Source organism: Triturus cristatus, chromosome 1_2 (assembly GCF_964204655.1).
Source record: "Triturus cristatus chromosome 1_2, aTriCri1.1, whole genome shotgun sequence".
Classification (NCBI taxonomy): Eukaryota; Metazoa; Chordata; class Amphibia; order Caudata; family Salamandridae; genus Triturus; species Triturus cristatus.
Window position 1 is genome coordinate 756813590 of NC_140580.1, and position 15937 is coordinate 756829526.

The 15937-nt window shown below is 51.7% G+C and overlaps 1 protein-coding gene across 4 annotated transcripts in view; it reads left to right on the top strand.

Annotated features, from left to right (window-relative positions):
* The window catches only part of MTG1 (mitochondrial ribosome associated GTPase 1), a 214659-nt gene that overhangs the window by 112054 nt on the left and 86668 nt on the right, over positions 1–15937 (top strand). For all 4 annotated transcript variants that reach the window (XM_085608706.1, XM_085608708.1, XM_085608705.1 and 1 more), the window contains exon 5: positions 10882–10962. In XM_085608706.1, coding sequence (XP_085464832.1) covers positions 10882–10962 — 81 coding nt within the window. The remainder of the gene's footprint in view (positions 1–10881; positions 10963–15937) is intronic.

A 15937-nucleotide genomic window follows, 5' to 3' on the forward strand; every position in this document is an offset into this window, starting at 1 on the left:
TATATCCCAAGACTCTTCCATAGGCGCAGCCTATATCTAATAGGCTATTAATGAAGCGTGAAGGGGATGCCAAGTACAGCAATACGTCATATACATACAGTGATATGCGATCTTCCCAGCCCATGTCCCATTTTAGCCCCTGGATGATCGGAGCTTGCTGTATTCATGCCGCCAGCGGCTCCAGCACTATGGCAAACAGGAGCAGTGACAGGGGGCATCCTTGTCTTGTCCCCCTACCCAGAGGGAAGTCTGCTGAGATGAGTCCGTTTGCCACCACTTGTGCCAAGGGTTTTTTATCGAGCAGCTGCACCCATTTGCAGAACTTAGGGCCGAAACCCATGTGGCGGAGGACCGCGAAGAGAAAAGGCCATTCGACCATGTCGAATGCCTTACGCGCATCCAGGGACAGAATAAGTGCATCTTCTGCAATAGTGGACCTGCGCGCCATGACACTTTGTAGTCGACTGAGGTTCAGCGCTGTGTTGCGGTTTGGCTTTATCCGGATTGGTCCAGATGGATCACTGTTGCAAGATATGGCTGCAGTCTCATGGCCAGTGTTTTCGCAAGTATTTTAGCTTCTGCATTTATTAAGGATATAGGCCTATAGGACATGCATTTCTGTGGCGGTTTGCCCGGTTTATGTATTGTAACTATTGTCGCTAGGCGCTGATCCCTAGGCAGCTCCCCATTTTCCAAACTATCTGTGTACATATTAAGTAGGTGTGGTACGAGCTGATTGGCTGCCCTTTTGTAAAATTCTATGGGAATACCATTGGGTCCGATGGCCTTTCCCGTATGCAGTGCGCCTATTGCCAGCACAAGCTCGTCTGGAGTCAGATCCACTTCCAGTGCCTGAGTTGCGTCGCTGGACAGTTTGTGCATTTGTATGTCCTTTAGAAAGGCTAAGTTGTCTGCGATAGTGTTTATGGCTATGAGGCTGTATACTTTCTCATAGTGGGCCGCAAGTGCGTCGACAATGTACTGTGGGTCTGAGGTCGTGGTCCTATTTTCCAATCTAAGTTGTGCAATCCATCGACTGGCTGTTTCCTTTCTATCCAGCCAAGCTAAAAGCTTACCGGCTTTATCTCCAAGCTCGTAGATAGTATGTTGTGTGCTGTTGAGTTTGTATTTCGCGTCCTCCCATGCATAGGCCCTGTATTCCTGTTGCGCCAAATGTAGCCTATGTGTCGTGTCATCATTGGTGTCCGCGGTATGGTCGGCTTCTGCCAGAGAAACCCCTTGTTCTAGAGTCTCGAGCTCCAGTTTTTGTGTCTTTTTGTGCCGTGTAACTAGTGAAATCGCCTGGCCCCGCAATACAGTTTTATATACCTCCCACAGCACCGTTGAAGAGGACACCAAGTGTTCGTTTTCTGCGAAATATTGCTCCATGGCTTTGAGCAGACCTTTACCAATCGTACGATTTTTAAGATATCCGGGGTTAAATGGAAATAGTCGGTGTTGTCCTGGAGTGTAGGATGTGTAAGTAAGGAGCACTGGTGAGTGGTCTGAGATGCCCCTATGTAAATGCTTTATATCTGATACCCTCTCCAGCCCCGCTGCTAATATAAATATATAATCTATTCTTGAGAGACTATTATGCACTCCTGAGTGAAAGGTATATTGTCGCTCCTGTGGGTACCTGGCTCTCCAGACTTCAATGAGACCGACAGCGTTAATAAAGTCTACTAATGCAAGATTAACACCGCTGGGATCTCTGGGAGGTTTTCTATTTATTGATGCGTCAATTGTGGCGTTAAAGTCGCCCCCCACAATGAGTGCCCCCTGCGGGAGTGATAACAAGAAGTGCCCCAGGGCCAGAAAGGTTGACTGATGCAGCAGTGGTGGGGCATAGACTGATACCAGATTATATGGTCGTCCTTCCCATTTGCATCATATTGCTGCAAATCGTCCTTGGTCATCTGTCCGGGATCCTGTTATTATCAGCAGGAAGCGTTTACTGACCAGGATCCCCACCCCCGGGAGCCGGAGGTAAATTCTGAGTGCGCTGCCATTTTGGAGCCCCATCGATTCAGGGCCTTGCATGCCGAGCCTATCAAATGCGATTCCTGTAGCAGCGCAACTGCCGGGCCCTTGTGTTTGATGTACTGGAGGACCAGCCCCCTTTTGATCTGATCGCCCAGCCCATTTACATTCCAGGATAATACGGTGAAAGGAGGTGGCATCGCCCTAGAATTTAGAGGCTGAATATTTGAGACGTCCGTGAGCATATCTGTTCATATGTGTCAACATCTGTACTGGAGTAGAGAGTGCCCTGCAGTGTCCATGTCATAGCAACCCAAACTATAACCTATTTAACTACCCCCCCTCCCGGCCACCCGCCACCCCAATTTAGCAGAGTGCTTAATCCCCAGAACTTTGTACTTGCGTAAGGGGGTAGAGCCCTCCAGCGATTTCTCGAGGCTCCTCCCATCAAATCTGTACTTTACCACGGCCATTTGTTGCTAACTCAATCTCACTGCAGCTATACCAAGTATCACAGGGAAACATTAGTTCACATGTTCAGTCAGTTGGTGGCGTTCTCGCAGCGAAATATGATGTTGTCGAGTCTTTGCGCCCTTGCCTCTAGGGGATTTCCCCCCCACTCTATCTCACGGTCCGTCGGTTGTGATCTCACTCTGAGTTCTCATCTGCATTCTGTGGCGTACCTTCTGAGGCGGCCGTCTCTCCCATATTTGATGATCCCGATGGTATGGCAGGGTGCCACTGTCTCTGTCATTTGGGCCCTGCAGCCGGGTGCCACCCCTCCAGCCTTTCGTGGGCCTCCTCCGGTGCTGCAAAGAACCAGGTTTTCTCCTCTGCCTCTACTCTCAGTTTCGCGGGGAAAAGCATTGCATATTTAAGTTCCTGGTTACGCAGTTCTTTCTTGACTTCTGAGAAACTACGCCGCATCTTGGCCACCGCTGCCGTGTAGTCCGGATAGAGTGTTACAGTGCAGTTTTCAACCTGTATTGGGGGGGCAGCACAAGCCACCTGCAGGATCGTATCCTGGTCTCGGAAATTGAATATGCGTGCTAGTATGGGCCTGGGTGGGGCGCCCGGTTGGGGTCTTGCACCAGGCACTCGGTGGGCCCTTTCCACGGAGTAAAAGCTGGACAGTCCGCGTGGCTGCAGTTGAATCTTGATGAGGTCTTCTACGAAGAGATCTAGGGCCAGTGCCCGGACACTTTCCGGCACCCCGACCAGGCGAATGTTATTACGACTTGAGCGTCCCTCCTGATTGTCCTGCCTGTCCGCCATTTGCTTGGTTGTCAGTTCTAGTTTGCGAACTTGTCGCTGTGTCTGTGGTGAGTGATGCTGTGGTAGTTTCAACTTCCGCTACCCTCGTGCTCATCTTGGAAACATCCGCGCGCAGCAACGTGATGTCTGTGGAGATAGTGCTTATGGACATTTGCATCTGATGTAGGGTGGTCATTACGTCCTGCAAGGTGACCTCCCCAGGCTTCGTGATCTGTGGACCCTCTCCGCTGTCTATGGGTGTCTTTGTCGTGACCGACTGGTCTTTGTGGTAGGCATACTTATCCAGCTTGTTGCTTTGCACCACGCTCTGGCCTCGTCCTCCCATAGTGTCTTAACACATCAGTCTGTGCCACCCGGCACTCGGGGAGGGGGTGGGGGGAGCTGTAATCGCCGCTGCCTGCCTGCGGGAGTGGTGTCCATACGCGGCCTTTCGGTTTTCCTGCTCCCCCTATCTGTAAGAAACATTAGTTAGTTAGATTCCTCACCTTAGAATATCCCCAGGCGTCAGACTTGATCCGGAAGATTTTTCATCAGCATTACCCCTTGCGCCTCGCTAGGCGTCGTCTGCGGCTCCGCGTCCGTCGTCGGCGTCGTGCGCCGGAATGACGTCGTCGGAGTACTTAGACGCCGCCCTCGCGCGCTGACGTCAGTTCTTCTTTTTTCCGTGCCAGTAAGCGCCGATCCGGGAGAGCTACCCCTTTAGTCAATTTTTGACTAACTTTTTCGACTCTTTTTGGTCACTTTTCGACTCTGGTGCCGGTAGGATGCCTGGTTTCAAGGCCTGCGACGACTGTCACCGACTGATGTCGGTGACCGATCATCACCGCCGGTGCCTGTACTGCTTGGGCCTCGACCACGACGCGGAGTCGTGCTCCGATTGTATGGCCCTGACCTCGAAAGCTAGGCGGGAGCGGTCCCGCAAGCTTCTCGAGCTTCGCCACTCGGCTCCGCGCCCCTCTCGATCCCGGTCCAGGAGGAGGTCCAAGAATCGGTCGCGGAGCCGCACTCGACATCGTCGCTCGTCTGGCTCGAAGTCTTTGGGTAAGTCGAAGCACTCCAAGAAGTCCAAGAGGCGACACCGCTCTTCGGACTCCCCTCGCCGGTCGCGCGACTCGGCCGAGGGTCCGGGTGGTTCCACCCCCGCGGCTCCGCGGGAGCCGCAGGCGCCGCGCAAGTCCCCATACCCACCGGTCCCTGGGACTGACGCGACGCCGGCGGAGGTCAGTGCCTTCCTCTCGGCCATGAGGAGCCTGGCCCGCCGTCGACGCCCGGTGGCGCACCTTCGGGCCCCGCGGACTCGACTGGGCGACCTCGCGTGCCGGCGGCTCCGGCCCCGGCGCCGTTGGAGGCTCCGGCCCCAACGCCGCAGGTCCCCGAGGGGCCCGAGCCTGGGCCCCCGTCGATGCCGGTCGACCTCGTTACGCCTCCGACGCCGACACCGGTACCACCGCCAACTCCGGTCGACGTCGATCCCCGGTTCAGCCCCTCTCCGGTCCCGACGCCGATGCGGCGCCGCCCGACGCCGCCTCCGACGCCGCTAGAGACACATATTGTCTATCGACCGGCTCCGATCATTCCTCCTGTTTACCAGGAATCGGATGACGGGGGCGAATGGGAGGGGTCTGAGGACCCTATGGCCCTTCAGGGGCAACTTTCTCAGGACTGGACAGATGAACTGAGGGAGGCCAGTGGATTGGTTACCTCACCGGACACTGGATTCATCTCTCCTCCGACTGTGGCTTCGGAGGAGGGTGCAGCTTTTTCTGTGGTGCTGCGCAAGGCGGCCGCAGCCCTTGGGCTTGAGCTGCCTGCCGTGGCTGTGAGGACTAACATCCTCACTGAGGTGCTTCAGTGTGCCGCATGCTCCACTGAGCCTCTGCTGCAATTCAATGAGGCCCTCACTGACGTTCTGCAGGGCACCTGGTCCAAGCCCTCCACAGTCCCTCCTGTGGATAGGAACGTTGCCAGGTGCCACCGCCCTGCTCCGGGTGACCCCAGTTTTCTGTCCCAACACCCCACCCCCGAGAGTCTGGTTATCCAGGCCTCTACCTCCCAATCCTCCTTCCCGTCCGCTCCGGGATTCCAAGAGACTAGAACAGTTCGGTAAGAAGCTGTTCTCCTCGCTCATTTTGGGCCTGCGGTCTTTGAACACCGCCTGTCTCTTGGACCGTTATTCCCACTCTCTGTGGGATACGGTGGAGGACGTGCTGCCACTGTGCCCGGAGGAGGCCCGGGCGCGGCTTTCCTCGGCTCTGGCCGATGGGAGAGATGCAGCGTGCCATGCAATCCGATGTGGACTCGACACTACGGACTCGCTGGGTAGGGCGATTTCTACCACCGTGGCGCTTCGACGTCACGCCTGGCTGCGGTCCACGTCCTTTTCAGGGGATGTCCAGAGCACACTCATGGACATGCCTTTTGATGGCGCTCGCCTTTTTGGTGAGAAAGCGGACAGTGCGCTGGCTCGCTTCAAGGACTCCCGGGCTACGGCCACGTCCTTGGGCCTCTCGGCTCCGCGGCCACAAACTTCTGCTTTTCGCTCTTTTCGTGGCCAAGGAAGGGGCACCTCCTCACGTCCGCCTAGCCACCGGCCGCAGAACCAGCCTGCACGCGGTCGCGGACGTGGTTTCCGCCGAGGCGGTACTGGAGGACGACGCGGTCAGTCCACATCCACCCCGGCAGCATCCGCCTCAAAGCCTTCCTAGTCCGAGCTTTCAGGCCCATTCCACGCCAGTGGGAGGCCGGGTTCTCCATCACCTGCTCCACTGGCGTACCATTACTTCGGACAGGTGGGTGCTGCAAATCGTCCGAAGGGGCTACTCCCTCCCCTTCGAGACGACCCCTCCAGCCATGCCACCGCAGCACCACCGTATCTCGGGGGATCATTTGAGTCTTCTACAAGAGGAAGTTTCGGCCCTCTTGGCCAAGGAGGCCGTCGAGCGCGTTCCGAGCCCAGAAGTAGGTCGTGGTTGTTATTCCCACTACTTTCTGGTTCCCAAGGAGGGCAAAGGAGGCCTACGCCCTATCTTGGACCTCAGGAACGTCAATGCCTTCCTCAGGAAGGAACGGTTCAAAATGTTGACTTTGGCTCAGGTTCTAGCTGCCCTAGACCCTGGAGACTGGATGGTAGCGTTGGACTTGCAGGACGCATATTTCCATATCCCCTTCCTGCCGGCCGACCGGCGTTACCTGCGGTTCACGGTGGGTCAGGAGCACTTTCAGTTCACCGTGCTCCCCTTCGGCCTTACCAGTGCCCCTTAGTTGTTCACGAAAGTGATGGCGGTGGTCGCAGCTCATCTGCGCAGATCAGGGGTTCCAGTCTTCCCCTATCTCGATGACTGGTTGTTGAAGGCGGGCTCGCCCCAGACAGTCGTCTCCCACCTCCAGACTACGGCGGATCTCCTGCATTTGCTAGGGTTTTCCATCAACGTGCCAAAGTCACACCTGAGCCCCTCTCAGAAGCTCCTCTTCATCGGAGCGGTTCTCGATTCGGCGCAGTTCCGGGTTCATCCACCGGAACAGCGTGTCCGGGATATACAGGCCCTGATTCCCATCTTTCGGCCTCTATCCTGGGTTTCGGTTAGGCTAGTTTTGCGGCTTCTGGGGCTGATGGCCTCCTGCATCCTACTAGTGCATCACGCCAGGCGGCGCATGCGGGCTCTGCAGTGGGACCTGAAGTTTCAGTGGGCCCAGCATCATGGCAACCTGTCCGACCATGTCTTGATCTCGGAGGGCACTGCACAGCAGTTGCAGTGGTGGCTCACGGACCGCGATTGGGTCACGGGCAAGAGCCTCTCCCTACCCCTAACGGAGCATGTCGTAGTGACGGATGCGTCCCTCCTGGGATGGGGTGGCCATATGGGAGAGGCGGAGATCAGAGGCCTCTGGTCTCCGGCGGAGTCTCGCCTCCACATCAACTTGTTGGAGCTGAGAGCGATCCGACTTGCACTGAAAGCCTTCCTTCCCTCTGTCCGGGGAAGTGTCGTGCAGGTGTTCACGGACAACACCACCGCCATGTGGTATTGCAACAAACAGGGAGGGGTGGGGTCGTGGACCCTTTGTCAGGAGGCTCTGCGCCTCTGGACATGGCTGGAACACCAGGGCATCACTCAGGTGGTTCAACATCTGGCGGGCTCTCTGAACGCCAGAGCAGACGAACTCAGCCGCCGGTGCATGATGGATCACGAATGGCGTCTGAACTCCGAGGTGGCGCAAGGTCTCTTTCAGCAGTGGGGAGAGCCTTGGTTAGATCTATTCGCCACCGACGAGAACGCGCAATGTCAGCAGTTCTGCGCGTTGGAATTTCCAAGGCGGCACTCGCTCGGCAACGCTTTTCGTCGCGAGTGGAGTTGCGGTCTGTTGTACGCCTTTCCGCCTATACCACTTCTGCCCAGAGTGCTGAAGAAGATCAGGCGCGACCGGGCCCAAGTCATCTTGGTGGCTCCGGATTGAGCACGAAGGTACTGGTATCCCGAGCTACTCAGTATGTTGACCGATCCTCCGATACGTCTGCCCCTTCGGGAGGATCTTCTGTCGCAGCAGCAGGGGCCGGTCCTCCATTCGAACCTGTCCAGCCTCCACCTCCATGCGTGGAGATTGAGCGGCGGCAGTTGATGCCATTTGACTTGCCTCCTGAAGTCTGTGATGTCATTCTGGCAGCCAGGCGTCCCTCCACAAAGACGGTATACGCCTGCTGGTGGAACAAATTTGTGGCATGGTGCACAGCAAAGGCTGTGGATCCCCTTTCCGCCCCTCTTTCTGAGGTTCTCCTCTTTCTTCTTTCTTTGGCCCGGCAGGGCTCTGCTCTGGGCACCTTGAAAGGTTATCTTGCTGCCCTCTCTGCCTTCTTACGGCTTCCTGATCAGCCCTCTCTTTTCAAGTCCCCTGTAGTGTCACGCTTTCTTAAAGGCATTACTCACACGTTCCCTCCTGTCCCTTTCGTAATGCCTCAGTGGGACTTGAATCTTGTCTTAACATTTCTGATGTGCGCTCCCTTTGAGCCTCTTCACAATTGTCCTCTTCGTCTTCTAACTCTTAAGACTGCTTTCCTGGTAGCCATCACCTCGGCTAGACGGGTGAGTGAGCTCCAGGCTCTATCGTCCAAGCCTCCTTTTCTATCTGTTCATCCGGACAAGGTTGTCCTTCGGCCTCGTCCTTCCTTTCTACCGAAAGTGGTGACCCCCTTTCATCTTGGGCAATCTGTCACCTTGCCCACCTTCTTTCCACCTCTGCATCCTTCCAAAGAGGAAGAGCGGCTCCACCGTCTGGACCCAAAACGTGCGCTCTCCTTTTATTTGGACCGCACAAAACATTTCCGAGTGGACGACCAGCGTTTCGTTGGCTACGTGGGTGCAAAGAAGGGAAAAGCTGTGCACAAACGGACCATCTCCCGGTGGGTCGTTTTGTGTATAAAAATCTGTTATTCCTTGGCAAAAAAGGACCCTCCTGTTGGGCTGCGAGCCCATTCTACTCTGGCCACGGCGGCTACTACTGCTTTGGGACGGGGAGTCCCTTTGCAGGACATCTGTCAGGCGGCGACGTGGGCTTCGCTGCACACGTTTGCCAGGCACTATTGCCTAGACAGCCAAGTCCGGCGGGATGGCTTCTTTGGCCGTTCTGTCCTCCAGGACTTTCTGGTGTGATCTTGGTTCGCAGACCCACCACCGGGGTTGGTATTGCTTGGGTATCTATTCTAAGGTGAGGAATCTAACTAACGTGTTTCTTTCAGATGAACAAGTTACTTACCTTCGGTAACGATGTTTCTGTAAGAAACATTAGTTAGTTAGATTCCTCACCGACCCACCCATCCTCCCCGTTATGCGAACTGACATCTAGGGTTAAGGCTATCCCTTTCAGGGCCCTAGATTTTTTGGCACCAGTGTCGGTCTCTTGCATGGCTCTGCGTTCCTGGCGCGGAAAGCTATGTACAAGAACTGACTTCAGCGTGCGAGGGCGGCGTCTAAGTACTCCGACGTCATTTCGGCGCACGACGCCGACGACGGACGCGGAGCCGCAGACGACGGCTAGTGACGCGCAAGGGGTATTGCTGACGAAAAATCTTCCGGATCCAGTCTGACGCCTGGGGATATTCTAAGGTGAGGAATCTAACTAACTAATGTTTCTTACAGATACATCGTTACCGAAGGTAAGTAACTTGTTCTTTTGCCTCTTACCGAGCAGGTTATGCCCCGGGTGTAGTATCTGGACCTCGCTCAGGTGCCAATGCCGCCTCGCCGCTTCCACCCGGAATCATCCGGGTATTTTACTGCACCGTGCATGTTAAGTGGGCGCTTTTAGTGTTGCCCACACTCCCTGGCCTGCTTCAGGCCCTTAACATAGTGGTTCACCTCCCTGCAGTGTCCCGGCTAGTGGTACCTTGTGTGGGAAGTGCGGCTGTATGGCTGTCTACTGATGAGCCATGGGTACAAGAGAGTTTATGGCTCAGGGAGCTGGGTTTACGTTGCGGTGAATTCACCCACCTCTGTGTATTCTGTGTTACTCCTGGGCAATCTGGACGCCGCAGATCTCCGCGTGGTATTCGCAACTGGTGCTCCCTTCGGATTTGGTCCTCATCTGTGTCCACGTTATCTATACGGCCCCTCCAGAGAAGAACGTTCTTGGCCTGGGCCCCCGGAGCGGCTGTCCGTTGCCTTCCTCCTTTTTTGTCCCCTCCAGCAAGGGTGGTACCCGGGAGTCGTTCCCGATCTGGACTGCTGCTTAAGTGATCTGTACGCCGCGTCGTGCTGCCTGTCTCCCGGATGTCTTGATATCTTCCGCGGTTTCAGGAATTCAAGTCAGTTTCGTCGGCTCCTCGGGAGGTGATCAATTCACGGGAGGCCCCGGCGTCTCTGTGGCGTCCAGACCACGGCCTCGCCACACAGTCTAAGTCTCTGTCGGTTGGCAGTACAGAGTCCAGACTTTCATCGATCGTGCGCTGGATGGTCCGGTACCACCTCCTGTGCTTGGATTGCGGTAGGCCGTCGGATTTATGACAGAATCAGTTGGGAGAATTGCCGTTGATCGCTGAGCTCTCCTAGGCTGCGGCCATCTTCGTTGGCTGCTAGCCACGCCCCCGATGACTTTCTTCTCTCTTATTAAAAACGAAAGCTTATATTATTCGAGTCCTCAAATATGTTGATATTAGTTCTATTGCCTGTCGATAATGCCCTAGCTTGAAACTTGAAAACTTACTTCTAGTACAAAATACAGATATATCCTAAGAAATTTTAATGTTTATAGGTGGGTTGGGATGAGAGGGAAATTCTTTTCTTGTCTCATCTGTTTCTGGCACTTTGACACCTGTGCTGTGAGAGAGACAGAGGCACTGCTTACATTTTCTGTCGAAGTGGAAGTGCACTGAATGGAGCAAGTGCTCTGCATGTGCTTTTACCTCTGCCCTGATGTTACAAGAGGGTCAGTGGTTCTACCAGCACTACCACTTAGTCAATGTACTAATCCTGATAGTAGATGAAGGTGAATAATTTGGGAGCACATTTGTTTTTACTGGAAACCATGTCACAGTTTGATTACCTCTGCCGGATTTTGGTAGCCCTTGAGTGAGAATATGTGCAGTATGTAATTCTGAAATGCATATATTTATCTGTCTTTGTCCTGGCATTTCAGAGAACAATGAATCAGCTGGAGCATCAAGGCACCAAGAAAGTGATTTTCACGAATTGTGTCAACGACGAAAACATTGACAAGGTAAGTGAAGGTGAAGCCCTATTATAAGATGTTCTCACTGTTGAATGTTCTGTTTGTGTTCGAGTGCATATCCCCTAGACACTGTTTAGGGCCCTGTGACTCTTATTTGGGAAGAGAGATTTATTTTGAGGTTTGTTTCTTTGAGACCTGGTACGTTTGTTCTAACCTGGAAACTTGTCTGGTGCTCTCTACTTCTCCTTTCTCCCCTCCCCTAAGCCATCCTGTGACCTTCTCCTCCCACATGTCTTGCTACACTCCCATCGTGATCCTTGCAAAAGTTTGCCACCTTCCTTGTTGTATTGCCTTGTAATTCTTTCGTAAACTCTCCGAAGAGGCTCTATACATGGTGAACTCCTCTCTCCGTGCCATATGACCCTGAGACTGTACACTGAGGCCTTGAATCTGACTTCCTCCTAGCTAACCTTCAGTTAACTCTCTTAGGGCCAGGCAACACTTTTCTCAGGGAGATGAACCTTCCCCAACCCTCATTGCGATACACTTCACCCTCCCTTAGGGTTTCATAACATCATATGCGCTTCCCTTGGGGGCTACTATGGTTCTTTCCTGGTCCACTTGACACTTATGTTGGCCCTCATGACTCTTCTTTAGGTTTTTACAACTCATCTGTGGTGTCGCTAGGCTCGCTGTAGCATATACAAGGGTCTCTATCTGGTCTTAGACTAAAACATTCTGTCTCTTCTTTTGGCTCTGTGATTCTTCATTGTGGACCACACACTTAGTCCTGTGCTTCTGTTTTTGTGTTCTGCGAATCCTGTTTTACCCTTGGATTCCTTTTTAGGTTATGCAAGTTTTCCTTATGACTCCTTGACTATTCTAAAAGTTTTCTTCCCCTCCTTTGAGGTGCGCAGTGACTAGGATACTTTGCCAGTATCTATTGTGTTTTTTTCCTTTACCATGAACACACAATGCTGATTTGTGGTTCTCTGTAACTAATAATGAAAGCCTTGTGACTTTCCTCAAGGCCCTATAAGTACGTGAGGCCCTACGACTGTCTATTGGACTTTCTTTTTATACCTGGGTGCATGGTGTCACAGTATAAGCTTAAAACCCTGCATGTCTGGAATTTTGAACACTTAAATTACCTATGGGTCTCGAGTTCCTGTATGTATGGAATTATGCAGCTGGGGAATCAGTGTCCTGAGCCGTGTACCCATTCACCATTTGGGAGTCGTGGGCTCAGAGAATCTGCATCTCAAGGGTCCTAAAATCTGATTCCCTGTACACATTAGGATGTGCTATCAGGCCTTTCACTCCCTGCAGTCCTGAGCTACAAGTCCTTGGACCTTTTGTGTTCTGAGTGTCTGTTTCCTCATCTTGTGAATACTCCCCGAGGCATCAGTCTGTATGCAGAGAATTATCAGCAGTACCTCTGCGCACTGGTAGGTGGCGTCCTGCAGCTCTGCTCCAATACATTCCAATTTGCAAGTGACATGTGGAGCTGCATAGAAGTGCCATCTATGCATGCGGACATAATTTCCTTTGTTTTCGTGTCCTCAGATGTGGATCTAGAGATTCTCCCAGGTCTTTTGGCGACAGTTTTACTCCCAAATTATCCAGTGTGCAAGTGAAATCTCACCTCCTAAAATGACAAGATTCAAACTATGCAGAAACCGTCTCAACAAATATCTGTGACTGAACAACATGAAGTCTGATTGTGGTGCCTGGGGTAAGACCTGGACTCCAAGACCTGTGGTGACTGCGCCCAGATGAACCCAAAAAACAATTTGTGAATGCGATGCCAAACTCTACGTCACCAAGCACAAGAAGACTCTGTGCCATGATCGGTCGAAGTCTAAAGGAAGATCCTGCTTCTGCTCCCAAAGTTATTCCTGCAGCAAGATCTCTTCGGGGTCAAAGTTGTCGTGCAAATTGAAGAACAAAAAGAAATCCTAGCATGAAATGGCTCTCTTCTGCCAATCGTGAATTTCAGAGTGGCCACTAAGATGTTTACGTGCCTCTCGGTCTCTTTCCTTATTTCCATCGGAACCAGTTTCATCCCTGGCCCGACACATCCTGACTTTCCAGGTCCGAGGCTATGCTGTGGATCTTTGGCGCTTTATTGGTTCCCTCTGGCACGCCAGTGGGCCCCAGTGAACGTTAGGGGCGTCCAGTTAGACTTCCGCTGACAGATACGCTCTTGGCACTGTCTATGTCCCTTTGAACCACATTGGGTCCAGCACCAACTTCGTTGCCAGCTGCAGCGTTACTAAACTGCGCAAACACCGTTCACATTGATTGTAATATTGACGCTATTGATGCCAAATAAGGTTATACAGCTTATAATACTATTCAACTGCAAACGGAATTAACCATGACCTTAACTGAAGTCACTCTGTGCGCCATCCAGTATGCAAACTAATGTCTATCATTTGTTACTTTTTCTTTTGTCGCCCTAGGTGGGAAGGGAATGCTCACTGTGCCACTGGATTCAAGCTAGCCTGGCTGATGAGGGGTGACGCCCCAAAACCGGTCCCAGAATGCTTGTTTCTGGTCCAGGGTAGACCTGACTTGGCAGTTGAGGCTGGACTGTTCCCATGAGGAACAAGGTCAAGACTGATTTTCATATGGCTGGGTTCAGACTGGGGTGGCATGGTGAGCAAAAGAGAGATGGATTAAACCCAGATATTTGTGACTGGGGATGAATGTTTGCATTGTTTCAACATTCCGTCCACCATTTGTACCTTTTGCTTTTCCCAAACACAATGAGGCAGCTGGGTGCCACGAGTGGGAACTGGGGTACCAAAATCAAAACCAATAAAAAATTAAAAAATAAACATGTGATGCAAGGCTGCAATGTAATGAAGTCGAGTGGAGTGACCTGCTCATTAGTTAGTCACAAAATCCCAGCTGGAGCACTCTGTAATACAGCGTGCGGACTTTTCAGCATTCCTGATTGCTTGTGTTGCCGCAAGAAGGTACAGGGATGCCACCAACATGGTGCTGACTTTTCCTTGACTGCAGGAGGTGTAGCAGTCCCCTAAGAAGATTGTCACAAACACTGACCCTAATTCTCCTGGGGTCATATGCAAATGACCCTAGGAGTGGTTTCAATTGTTTCTTAAGCACTCTGAGCTAGAGCTTCATGCTTATAACTTCAGGAGTGCAGGGATCCCTATAGGTCGTATTATGGCTGCTTTATGTGACCGGAATCAAGTACAAAAAGATTTGACACATGTTGTCTTTAAATTTAAATGCCTTCTTAACATGTTGATGATAGACAGTGCAGTGCTTATGCTTATTTAAGTAGTTGTATGATGGAATCATGCAGGCATTTATCCTGTACGCCGTTACAATCCAGTCAGTACCCTGGATGCGACGTTACCACGCCTCAACTTTAGCACGCAAGTCGTTACGACGACTTGCTTTAGGGGGTGCTGGACTTTGCAATAATAATATAAATTTCTATTCCAACTCCAGTCTGCGCAACAGTAGGGAAGGTTTTGGACTTAAAAATCCAACACAAGTCCAACAACGCACCCCCTACAGCAAGTCGTTGTAATGAATTACATGCTAAAGTAATGCGCTGTAACGTATCATGCAGGGTACCAACCTCGTTCTAAATGCAGGTCGTTGTAAAGACTGCGGGGTAAATGATGTTTCCCTATTTAAGTTAATGCATGTAAAGATGATTATTTACTCTGTTGCGTAAACCAAGGCTCTGGCTTAGTGCTACAATGACTTACCCACCCATGAATGCCTGAACTTGGTTCAGTGCATCAACGTTTGAGAGTAAAGGTCTCTCTTTTTTTTAATTTTTTTATTTTATTTTATAAAATTTTCCAAATCATATTCAAACAAAAATACAATCACCTCATATTAACTAATATCATCCTGACATACATAAACATATATCTCAGCAGAGGTCTAGTTGCAGTTTTTGCAATTTTCAATGGACTGGATGGGGAACAAAATATGACAATAGGAAATGATAATACCCCTATCAACCCCAAACAAAATTATACATAAACCAAAAATAAATAGTTCACGTCCCTGACAGCGTGCAATCCTAGTTTGTGTCACTAGGCTTCAGTGTTTGAATATGAACTCTGCATGGACCCATTGTTCGCGGTATCCGGTCCTAGCTCTGAGCCTCAGCCGATTCAGTATGGTTAAGAAGGTAGACACGCAGTGGTTCCCAAATGTCTCTGGGCTGTGCATTCGGGGGAAGTTCCTCTGCATATATCGATAAATTGTCTCTGCAATATGCCAGATCCTTCATCCAAAGATCAATCTTCGGCCAACGTCTACCACCCCATGTAATCGCCACTCTCCTCTTTGCCAACAACAAAGCCAGGCGCACAAACAGGCCTTTAACACCCTTGACATGCGGCACACAACACAGCAAACAAATAAGTGGAGTGCATTGTATCTCCATCGCGACCATCTCTCTTAAGCGACTCACAACCTCTTCCCAAAATGCCCACACCCTTGAGCACCCCCGGTGTGTAATAAACTTGATGTATGTATTTAAAATGTACAATTCTCAAATTGCCATTCATGCTTATCGTTCCAGTCAAGCCACAAACATATTTCCAATCATCTTCTGATATTGGTGAGGGCAAACATTCAGACCAGCGTTCACAACTCTGATCTGGAGCGGCCACTCTCTCTCGAGTCCTATCAACTTATGTAATTTCGATATTATCTTCTTATTGTTGGGGGTGGTGAGGGCAAACTGCAAGGATAGCAGTGCGGGGGGCTCCTGGGGGTAGCTGGTGTAGTGCAATCTGACCGCATGTCTCAGGCGATGCACCGCGAACCGAAAGAGGAGTGACTGGTTACTGACATACTGCAAATCCTCTTGTGTGAGAAAGAGGCCGCTCGGATACACATCCTCATGCAGCAGTCGAAGAGACGGCTTCTCATGTGTCACAGACAGAGCAGCGTGGTGCTCCAAATACAATGATGGGGCATATAGCGGCAATTTCCTCGCCATTTGGCCTAACCGCCACCA